The 12,227-nt window shown below is 43.0% G+C and overlaps 1 protein-coding gene across 2 annotated transcripts in view; it reads right to left on the bottom strand.

Moving 5' to 3' along the window:
* Nucleotides 1-12,227, bottom strand: part of ME3 (malic enzyme 3) — a 117,975-nt gene that overhangs the window by 45,016 nt on the left and 60,732 nt on the right. For both annotated transcript variants that reach the window (XM_077174013.1, XM_054654637.2), the window contains exons 2-3: nt 8,285-8,418; nt 6,794-6,943 (exon numbers count right to left, since the gene is read on the bottom strand). In XM_077174013.1, coding sequence (XP_077030128.1) covers nt 6,794-6,943; nt 8,285-8,415 — 281 coding nt within the window. In that variant the 5' untranslated portion in view covers nt 8,416-8,418. The remainder of the gene's footprint in view (nt 1-6,793; nt 6,944-8,284; nt 8,419-12,227) is intronic.

Here is a 12,227-nt window from a genome sequence, read left to right as displayed (position 1 = left end):
GGCCTTGAACACTCCAGGGACGGGGCATCCACAGCTTCTCCTGGCAACCTATGCCAGTGCCTCATCACCCTCACAGTCAAAAACTTCTTGTATCTGACCTAACCCTACTCTCTTTCAGTTTAAAACCACTGCTCCTTATCCTGTTACTACATGCCCTCGTGCAAGCCCCTCTCCAGCTTTCCTGGTACTGCAGGGGCTGTAAGGTGTCCCTGGAACCTTCCCTTCTCCAGGCTGAAGAAACCCAGCTCTCTCAGCCTGTCTTCACAGGAGAGCATCTCCAGCCATCTGAGTGTCTTTGTGGTCTTCTCTGGACTCTCTACAACAGGTCCATGTCCTTCTTGTATTGGGAGCCCCAGAACTGGACACAGCACTCCAGGTGGGTCTCACCAGAGCAGATAGAGGAGAGAATCACCTCTCTTGCCATGCTGGCCATGCTGCTCTGGATGCAGCCCAGATGACTTTCTGATACTGGTTTTCTGAGCACAATCCATGCCTGTTGCACAGCCCAATGGATAATACTGCTGTGCAAGGTTTTCATGACAGTCAGCACCATTTCCCCTCAAATTTACATCCTGGTATTCATTATTCTAAATAATTCTTCTCCCTCCTCCCTGTCTTTGGCATTTTTTGTTTGAGGTGGGGTTGTTTCTTGTGGCAGCGGCATAGATTTATGCCAGATCAAAGGAGAACACATTCTCTTGTATTTCCTTCACCAGGTCAACCTCTTTCTTTTGGACAACTCCACCTCTTCCTTCGAGCTTCTCCTGGTAAATCAGGGAATTTCAACAGACTTAGATCTAAATCATCTCTGACAGGAGCGGAAAGCCTGACCTTCATAAATTACCATGAGATTTGCTGTTAACTTCTGTGGGCCTGATGTTTTCCCTCATGCCCATAAAAGTTTCTCACAGTTGTTAGAGCCAGTGCATACACATTTTTCTTAGGAAATGTGAGGAAAAGAGAGAAAGAGAGAAAGAGAATGGAGATGTGGAACAAGGAGCACTGACTGGTTTTCTAATGAAAAGATGGAGCTAAGTCCTTCTTCACTCCCTTTTTCACTCATTGCAATATAGAAACTGTGTTACAGCCTCACAACGCCAACAGTGTCCATCCCATTCCCCAGCCCCCATGGAAGCTCAGATCAGGACCAATACAGCAGCTCTTCTCTCTGTATGCCCACAAACCAATCTGTGCTTGTTTCCACATTTGAAAAACACTTCAGTGAAGTGGAAACAGAGAAGGGACAAGGACAGGGGTACAGGACACTTAAAAAGGCTTGCCTGAAGAAAGTGGTGGGAGAGAGAGCAGTGGGAATCTTTGAATTACTTTGCCAGCTCTCAGAAGTTCCAAACAGGCTGAAACAGCCATTTTTAGCAGCTTTGGGCTCCTGCATGAACTACTTTCTCCTCACTTATTCCAACCATAGTCTTCACCCCCTCTTTTAATAATTTTGTCCCTTACCAACAACTGTCTCCCACCTTTGTGCCCTGAGAGCCTCTTCAGGACTTCCTGGCTACACATGGTCTCTGTGAGGCTTTCCACAGACACTCCCTCCCCTTCAGTCAGTCACAAGACCAGTCTTTGGCTGGCTGTGGCAATGTTACCTAAACACACTGTTAAATACATTCCTCTTCTCATGCACTGACTTCAGCTGCCTCTGCAAGAAGGCTGAACCAGGCTGGTGGCAACAAGAAAAGTTATGATGACTGATTGTACAAGAAGTAGAGTTTTGTACAAAACAAACTTTCAGGACAATAATCCAAACCCCAGTCTTCCCACTCATTTCTGGTCTCCAATGTTTTATAGAAGAGGGAATGGAGACAATTCTGTGGTTAGGGACAAGTCTGTGGGATTGCCACTTTTGTTCTAATTCCATTTGATTTGATCTTAAAGTGTCCAGAAATGGCAGGTAACTTTCCCTCTTTCCCTCCTTTCCCGTCTGCTGCTCAGACAGCACAACACCACAAAAAAAGTCACTGATCAGAGCCAGACCTGCTGACAAGACAATTCCATAGATTGACTGATGTTTCATTTACTCATTTTTCATCAGACACACAGATCATTATTCTGTCAGACTTAATTTTCACACCATCTGCATCCTGTTAGCTTTCTCCAGGTTCAGCTTAATCCCAACATGTTTTGCATTGTTCTGCAAGCAGTTCTCAAGGATATTTACATTTGTAGGAAAAAAAGTGAACTTAGGCAAGTTTCTTCTGTCCCCATAACTGTTCTCCAATGGTGATACAACCACCTTTTCCAGCCCTACTCTCAGGGGATGCCAAAAGCTTTTGAGGAGCAGCTGACAACTTTATATTTTCAAATACCACTGTGTTAATGAATCAACTAGTGTCTTGAGAGACTGTGGTTGTAATAAACTACCCCTCACCATCACAGAAGAAATAAAACCCTGATTCCATGCCCTAAACTTCCTCTTTACTATCTTTTTGTGACATTAGTAAAGATACTTTCAAAGGTACTGTCACAATTAAAAGAGATCGTCAGGCTTAAAACTAACCTTTTAAATAGCATTGCACGTTCAGTCCTGTGCTCCATAAGGACCCCCATAGTACTCATTAAGTGCATTTTACATTAAAAAAAGAGCAAAAAAATCAAAACACTATTATGCACTTTTTTTGTAGAGGCTTTGTATCCTTACTCTAAAGCAAAAAGGACTCTCAAGCACAGTCTGAAAGCTTATAGGGGTGGTAGAAGCATTTCCTAAGGAAATGGTGACTGTTTGTTAGTGGGATCAAAGAACCAAGATTCCTCCTTCCTTCCTTCATTTAGTTGCAAGCCCTGCTCTGGTGCATTTCATTCTTTCCTTCTAACAAACTTCTGATGTGTATAAGGGGTTCCTGGGCTTTGAAAAGCGAACACTTCAAGGCACATCTTCCTTGGATACCCTAGGATAGCCTGTCCTTTGCTTGAGGCCAGTTTTGTTATCACTGCTGCTGAACATAAGGAAACCTGCCCTCCCCACTCCTTGAGCAGCTTGCTTCTGCTTCAGTGCAGCAGCACAGCTCCTGTCCCGGTGGAAGTGAACTGGCTGTCTGGATTACTGCCAGCCTGGCCCAAAAAGGACTTGGATCTGCCCAGATTTATCCTTGAACCATCATTACACAGCAGCATGGACATCTGTAGAGGCACAGGGGTGATGGGAGGGAGGAGTGAAGGGATGCCAGGGCTGGATTGCAGGAGACAGTCTGAAAAGCTGCACATGTGCAGACATAGGAGCTGAAGCTGTACAACTCTGCAAGAAATCTCCCTTAAGTCTGAATCACCCTTGATCATCATACACTGCAACAAATATATTCTTTATATGAAACAAGTCTTGTCGCCTCGGGACTCTTTATTTTCAGTCACATCCTTTGGCCCTGACAATGCGCAAACATCTGGGTCCCCTCACCATCTTTACAGAACTTGTGAGTCAAAGAGAGCAATGGATTTTTGTAACAAAACTGCAACCACAAGACACAAAACGAAAAGGAGCATAATCTGACAAGTCCCAAAGAAGTGAGCATGTTTGCCTATCTAGTCCTGTACTCCTCCTGTTACTGGCCACAGCTGCAGACAGGACCTGTGCTTAGGAAGATTTTGGACATGTTACTCTTCTTTTCTGCTTATTTAACATGGTTTGATCATAGAAAAGAGATTTTGACAGGGTTCTTAATCATTACTGCAGAAGAGGTGCTATTGTTTAGTACTTTAACCTGTACTTACAAATTACACAATAATTTATATTTCTTATTTCAAAAATTCAAAATACAAAATGAAACTGTACTTTAGCCTGAAGGCTGTAATGCCTATTACATGGCTTTAAATAAACAAATATTGTTAAATCACCAGGGAGCTGGCTGGAAAACAAGATCGGAAAAATGTATTCAATATAGACACCTTCCAGCAAAAACTTCATAGTTCTTAGGCAACAGTGCCTGAATGTAATTTTTGTAGATTTTATGGCTCCACCTCTATTTCAGTCATTTTAAACCTCTGAGGCTTAATCACATTGGAAGAAGTCTGAGGTCAATGGAAAAAAAATCCAGCCTGAAGGATTTAAAGCAACTAGTAAAGAGACAGGCAGTGGGAGTTTGGGGAAGGCAGAGAACCTGCTGGGGCATCAGGAGCTATGCCTTCAGGCCCATCAGAAGAAGTAGGGAAACTGTGGGCATCATAGATAAGCATGAGAACAGCTGAATGCTTGCAGGTGTTTTTGTTCCCAGTAGCTCTTTTCTAGTGTTAAATGTAGAAAACCTGTTCATTTAGACTGCTGGCTGGATAGCTTTTTAAATGAAAGGAACACCAGGTGTCCTATTCCATTTGGAGCAGATTGATCTGCTAGCAGGGAGTATATGCTGGAGCCCTGACCTGGAAGGAGAACTCTGTCCACTGGCCCCCTAAAAGTGCAGGTTAGAGAGATTTACCCTTTAAGGTTTGTATATAGAGACTAAGAAAGGGAAAAGAGGCATTGAGTCCTGCAATTACAACAACGGTATCTGACAAACAAAACCTGCGGGCATGTAAACATAGATAAATATGCTCTGATAAATGATTCTGAGAGAAGCCCTGCTGGACATCTTGGGACTGTTTTTAGATGCTGTTGTACAGGAGCTGCTTTGTAAGCAAGTTACATGCACTGTGATCCTTCCAGGCTTAGCCTTCAAATATAAAGCCAAGCACTAATGGGGCTGAGAAAGATCCTAGCATGGGGAAGAAGCTAACTGTATCCAAAGGAGACTGCAGAATAAGCTGTGCTATGTGGGCACATCCACCCCTGCTGGAGCACAATATGGGGCTTTAAAATGGAGATTTTAGCAGAAGTATTGGCATCCTACCTTGAACGATGTGTTTTGCCGGCCAACTCCTAATGTACATAATGTGCTCCAGGACAGAAAATATATCCTCCAAGACAGTAAGAGTCAGATTGAAAAAAATAGCACATATATACACTTCTCATTTTAGTCTCATCATTTTACATGATATAACAGCTCTTTTATTTTCACAATAAAAACATTAGTCTGCTAAAACAACCTTGATTACATCCAAATCTGAAGCTAGGCTGGAATTCATTCTGTATCTTCAGGGAAACAAACTCCCCACCACAGGAAATCCAGTGTACCAAGGACATGGTCATTTGCTCTTTCCTGAAGAAGCCATAGGCTGGAATCCAGAAAAGACCCAGCCCAAATTTAGCAGCAAAACTGCTGGACTATGAGAACAGAAATTCCTATCACATTAGTAACATAATGTGGATTTAAAACATGAGAAAGACAGGAGCTTCAGGAAGAGGAATTCTCCAACAGAAACAACTGCAGAAAGAGCTCAGCATGTGGAAAGACATCCCTGCTTTCCTGAAGATAACAATGGATGGAAAATAAAAGAAGCAAAGCTCCCAAATATTGTTTTAACTTATTGCAAGGTAAAGGCAGCCAGGAGGCAAAGACACAGTGGGTGTGCAGCAGCAATTGCTGCATGAATATTGATTACCTGAGAATCAGCAGCTGCTGCATTAATATTGATTAGCTGAGAACCAGCAGTGTGCTCTTCTCTGTCTGACAGTGCTCACAGCTCAACACCTGGAAATACAATCTGGGCTGTCTTATCTCTGCTACCTTTAACTCATGCCCAGAAGAAGTTAGTTTCCTCCCCCTATAAAAAGTGCAGATCCCTCTCTGGCTTCCTCATACACTCTGAGGAGGAGGAGGGGATAAGATCAAGGCTTGGATAGATGAATGACTTTTCCACAGCCCAGCAGATCCACAAGTTGCACATCAAGGCCCAGAACACAATTACCTGGTGCAGACACAAGCCAAAAAGCAGTCATGAGGAGCAGCTCATATGAAGGAATACACTGGCTTTATTGGGAATTTTCATCACAAGAGGGAAGCAAGCATGTTTACCAAGATAATCTTATACCTAAAATGTTATTAATTATCTTGTCTACACAGCCCTTACATCTTTGAGGTCTGCCTCAGGGACCCCCCGTGACCTAGACTCAGTAGAACTTGCCCCATCTGTAGCACTACCCTCAGCTGAAACTGCAGTCAAACCTCATGCTTGTGAAATGCTTTGAAAATGGTATTATTCCATTCCTTTACTTTGCAAATTTCTATTTCAAAAGCTTAAATGTTCATCTGACTACTGGTACATTTCAAGGACCAAAAATTTTAAAAGCCTACAAAGAAAACTGAACCGTACCATTGAATTTTCAGGCTAGGTTAAAATGTACTTCAAAAAGCTAACAAGGGATTTATCTAAGCATTAATCATTAAAAAGAATTATGCAGAATGGGGTCTTCCAACATGGTACAGAGTGCTTAATGTTGCATGAATTTATACAGAGACTGTTCTGAGCAGAGAGGGAGGCACTGATGCAGAGCATCATCTACGAAGATGATTCTAGTGGGGTAGTTTGTGGAAGTGCATACAAAAGTTCAAAATCAGCACAATGTATCCAAAACCCAACAATTACTCAAACAGCATTGCAGAGGGCACTCGGTGCTCCTGAGACAGCAGATGGGGAGGGGTGCAGCCCTAAGTTCAGCAAGTTGTTTGGGGACTGTACAGCACTGTGTGAGAACAAAACCACTCTGTTCATTGTTTATAGGGAGAAGTCAGCGCTATTCTCGACTCCCCAACTCATCATCAAATGTACACACACGAAGCTGCTGGCTGGTTCGCTTTTTGATGAGGGATTGAGTTTTAGATGTTTTGGGCCACCCACATAAAGATGGTGTCCATACAAAAGAAACATTCACATGAAATGAAAAAATTGCAAATGCAGTCTCTTCACTCACCGTGGTCTCCTGAAAGCCAAACCATACTGCTGACAAGCCAGGCCAACTGTTGGGGTGTAAACTATGGGCATGAATTTCTCGATATCAGAAGTCAGCAGTCGGTAGAAAAGCTTCTCATTCCTGTCTTGCAATGTCATAAGAATAATATACCTTTAAAGTAATAAAAAAAAGTTATATATCAGTATTTATGGTAGTTCACAGTTTCACAAAAAGCAGTCCTTGGCTCACTCAGTATGAACTCAGTTCTCCCAAGCCCTGACACTCCTTTGTGTCATGGTACATGAGCAGGTACTTGGAGCAAAACTTTCCAGAGGGCCTGGTCACCTCCACTACCCTCAGTGACAGCTCACAATGACTCAGAAGGGCTGGACGTCACACCCATGCACAACCTTAGATTTTTGAAATTTGCATCAAAAGGCATCATACACAGCTATCAATATAGAATTTTCAAGATCAACATAGATATTTGTGACACAGAAAAGCCAGTGCAATTGGTCTACAGGGTAAGAGTCCTACTGCCTCAGTCCTCAGATCAATGCCAGCTGAGAGAGATGGAGATGCAAACCCTACTGTCCTCACAGCAGGAATCAAACAGCCTTTTCCATCAGTAACCCTGATGAACAATACTGGATGCAATGAAAACTCAGAAAGATTAGCCAATACAATATTGCTTCTGTTTTCTTTTTATTTTTTCCTGACACACTGTCAGTTTTTTTCTGTTCTTCCATCCAGTGTTTTAGTGAATGTATTGGGGAGCATACAGAGAGGTACATGAACTACATGTGTTCACTCTACTTTCAGTGCCCTGCCTCTTTCTTGTTGCCAAAGTACACCAGAACTCTTCAGTAATGGAGTGGTAGAAAAAAGTAACATCAGTGGACCTATTGGAACAGGTCCAGAGGAGGGTCAGGAAGATAATCAGAGGGCTGGAGCACCTCTCCTACGAATACAGGCTGAGAGAATTGGCGTTGTTCAGCCTGGAGAAGGGACAGTGCTGGGGACATCTAGCAACTTCCAGTATCTAAACAGGGCTCAAATAAAAGCTGTAGAAGGACTTTTCACAGGGGCATGTATTGATAGGACAAGAGGGAATGGCTTCAAACTGAAAGAGGGCAGGTTTAGATTAGATATTAGGAAGAAATTTTTGAGTGTCAGCATGGTGAGGCACTGGCACGAGTTGCCCAGAGAAGCTGTGGATGTCCCAGCCCTGTCCCAGCCCTGTTCAAGACCAGATTGAATAGGGTTTGAGCAACCTGGTCAAGTGGAAGGTGTCCCTGCCCATGGCAGAGGGTTTGGGCATAGATAATTTTTATGGTCCCTTTAAACCTGAACTACTCTATGATTCTGCTGCTGGAGAGTATGGAGAGCTGGAAAAAAGTGACTCAGAAGGAAACATGTACATTGAAGCAGAGTCCACAATTTTTCCTCAAGGCTTTAAAGAAGAGAAAAGTAAAGAGGGAAGGGAGAGGAAATAAGATGTTTTTGACATACTTGTCTAGATCATTCGATTGCTTTTCAAAGTTTTTCATCACACGAAGGAGTTGAACATCTTGGCTCAGGAAGCAAGGAGGAAGGAGGCCATGAATTCCCAGCTGCAGCCTTTCTTTAAGTGTAAAAGCCATTCCCTGGGAAGAAAAAAGGAAGGCACATTCAAATGGCATAATATGGACTACCAACTAGGATATCCAAGAAGAAAGCAAGCAACAGCATGCAGCCCCTGTGGGCCTGAAGGCAGTCCTGCCGCACAGGGAGTGTGGGGTCTGGACCACCCAGACCTGCAGCTTGGATTAGCTGTCCAACACCAGTAATGCTTTAATGACTCACACTCTTTTGCCATCTGAATTTGGTTTATTTATATAGTGTTTTTACACCTATTCTTAGTGTTTCTTTCACTTCATACTCTTTTTATGTTACTTCATTAGCTCATGCCTACTAGTTTCCATGGCCTTCCTGGAAGCACAGCAGTCATACTCCTTTACAAATCACATAACGTGTAGAATCATGGAATCATTTAAGTTGGAAAAGACTTCAAACTTAATCAAGTTCAACTGTTGACCCAGCACTGCCAAGTCCACCTCTAAATTATGTCCATAAGCACATCTACATGGCTTTTAAATACCTTCAGGTATGGTGACTCCACCACTTCCCTGGGCAGCCTGTTCCAATGCTTGATGACACTTCACATGAAGAAATCTTTTCTAATACACAATACAAAACCTTCTTGGTGCAATTTGACACTGTCTCCTCTCATCCTATCTATCACTTGTTACCCGGGAGAAGAGACTAGCTACAACCATCTTTAGGTGGTTATAGAGAGCACAAGGCCCCTGAGCCTCCTTTTCTCTAGGACAAACACCCCCAGCTTCCTCAGCTGCTCCTCATCAGTTTTGTGCTCCAAACCCTTCCCAGCTCCACTGCCCTTCTCTGGACACGCTCCAGCCCCTCAATGTCTTTTTGGTAGTGAAGGACCCAGAACTGAACACAGGATTTGAGGTGTGGCCTCACCAGTGCCAAGCACAGGGGACAGTCACTGCTCTGGTCCTGCTGGCCACACCAGTGCTGATCCAGGCCAGGATGCCATTGGCCTTGCAGGACCCAGCACTTCACTTTGTTGAACTTCATACAATTTGCCTTGGCCCATCAATTCAGCCAGTGCAGATCCCTCTGCAGAGCCTTCCTGCCTCCATTAGATCAACACTCCCACCTAACCTGAAAGTGGTGCAGATGCTGGCAAAAATGTAAATCTATCAGCAATGCCACGGAACTTGTGCCAGGACAGAGGGAAGGACTAAACTAATTTTCCTGTTTGCCAGATCCGTGCTTTGTACATACATGCTGTGACACTCCTTTCATTAGTAAAATGTGCACTAGCACAAATTAAAAGGACAAAAAAAAAAGTCTTCATATATTTTAGAAAAGTTATTCAGCCTCCAGAATAGCTGAAAACAATCTTTATCTTACAAGCATTCTCACAGGACATTTTTCTGCTCTGAAACAGGATAGAGTCATTTATTTTCAAAAATCTTTGCTGTAAGAGCATAGCAGAGAGGAACTGTTCCTCTTCCAGCCAGCAGATGAGGGGTCAGCAGTTGCCTGGGAGGCAGGAGGCCAGGATTTTGCTGCCAAGCCCAGAAACAGCATTGAGGCCTCCATGGACATGATTGAATGTTGTACCCAGGACATGTCTGTTTCTGCTGAAAAGACTGACATTTCTGATCCAAATTTCCTTCCTGGACAAGAGAAACTTTCCCCCAAATGAGTTTCCTAGCAGAACTGGTACATTACCACAAGATAAAGTTTGAGTTTTTGTAAGTCATCATTTCTGAATTATAAAAGAGGCAACAAGTTCTCATCAGAAAACTTGTAATCATCTGCATTCTCCAGGCTGGAGACTTCTGAAGTACTAGACTAAGATCAACACTGGACATCAGCTTGGCATCAATATTTGGCTTTACATTGCCAATATTAGACCACAGCAGGGAAAATACAGCTACTGTGAATGTCAACGTTTATCTACAATGAATGGGTAAAAAAGAATACTATTTCAAACCATTTACTTCTTGTGACCTTTGCACATGGAAGACAGATAATGAGACAGAAATATTTGTCAGTAAATACTCTACTTGCTTGTCTAGAGAAAGTCACATCAAAGATTGGCCAATCAGGGTTCAGACCTGCCCCCTGCTCATACCCTAGAACAGAAATGAAGCAAGCAAACACAGTAAACCAGCAGTGGTTACTCTTCTGAAAAGGGTAGAAAAGGCAGAAACACGGTATCCTTGCCATTTCTGCATCCAGACACTGAAAATCTTCTTGTGGTAATTTTTCAATAGGAAATAAAGTCCTTTCAATGATTTTCCACACAGTAAAACAGTGAGATGTTTTAGTATTTCATCAAATGATCACACATCCAATAGAAGAAAAACTTTCTACATTGCAGTTCATTTCTATTCAAAATAATACCATGATGCCTTACAGAAACAACAGCCTGAATGGCCACTACAGTAACCCTTTCTTGTTTTCTGGCTTGAGATCTACCTAAATGACATCTCCAACCATTCCACAAGACCAGGAGCAGCTCAAACTGCTCCAGCTGCCCAAGCTGTTTAAACACAATCACAGTTGTGCTGTTAATAGTCCAAGGCTAAGTATGGCAATAGTGACACACAATATCTCTAACTCACTGCCTTTACTGCAGCTCTGCATCTGAATGAGCTATACCAGAATAAGCATCTTCATACTGAAGCAATTGCCAACACGTGTGATGAGGAACCTGCTGCTTTCACAACCAGTTAAATCTCCAAAACACTTTTCAGTACAGAGCTGGTCCATCATCCAGTGCCTCTGTGGCAGGGTTGGGAGTGGTACAGAAATTGCCAGCTCTAACATTAAGGCTGCTTTCTGAAGTTTCTGTGAGGGCCTAGGAGTAGGACCCCATGGTGAGGTGGTTATATTCACTGAAACAGCACAGCGTGAAATGAATCTGGAAACACATTCTGCCCCAGATCAAAAGCTCAAATTCACTGAGGTATTGCTATGTTTAAGATTAAAGCTTTTAGACTTTTTTTTTTTTTTAAGACTGCCTGAAAGCCATATTGTACCTCCCTTTTTCTGGTCTTGAAAGGTCTAATGATTAGATGATGGGCCACAACCTTGCAAAGCTAAGCCAGGTGCTGCAATTCAATTTTAAATGTATTGGAAATGAGTTGGCATGGAGAGGGCAGATGCTATGTCACTAACCAAAAACAAAGGCAAAAATATCAGCTGCCCACAAGGCTTCACGCTACATGGAGGCTAAGTGAGGGGTTTTGTTCTGAAAAAGGCTTGCTGCAAATACCCTCAAATGCTTCTGTTTTCTTACTGCTGACAGCACCAAGTCTGTTATGTGGCAGGTCCCTCTTTGCAGTTCAATCCCATAAAAGCCACTTATTTTGTAAACTGAAGGGTGAAGCCAATTCAGAGATAATGATTATTTTTATCACTACCTGCACTTTATAGCAGTGAGAAGGGGGTGTTTCACTCAGGGCTGGATACAAGCAGGGGGGATGCTGGCAAGGCTTGTGTTTATAATTTACTCGTTATAGATCAGCCTTCTGTAGGTGGGAATAAAGACACATATGATAGTTCCTTTGGTATCAGAAAACTACTTTTAATGTAATGGGTGCCTAATCAAGGGCTGAATTACTCTTTACCTAGTGTAGAACATCCAGAGTCCAGTGTAACTTGGATAATCTCCAGCTCCTGAGCATTTTTTTTTGAGCAAAGCTTTGGCTTACTGCATCTATCCATATCCCAGTGCTCTAGAGAGCAATGAGCAGCCACAGCACAGGGAGGGCTGTGGGACTTCTTGGATGGCCAATCCAAGGGGTTCATGCAGTTTATACTGTCCCAGGCCATTGCCCTCTGTGATGGTGGGACCCCAGCTGCAGCTCTC

The sequence above is a fragment of the Agelaius phoeniceus genome, chromosome 2 (assembly GCF_051311805.1).
Source record: "Agelaius phoeniceus isolate bAgePho1 chromosome 2, bAgePho1.hap1, whole genome shotgun sequence".
In the NCBI taxonomy this organism is placed as follows: Eukaryota; Metazoa; Chordata; class Aves; order Passeriformes; family Icteridae; genus Agelaius; species Agelaius phoeniceus.
This window is presented reverse-complemented; position numbering and strand designations above follow the sequence as displayed.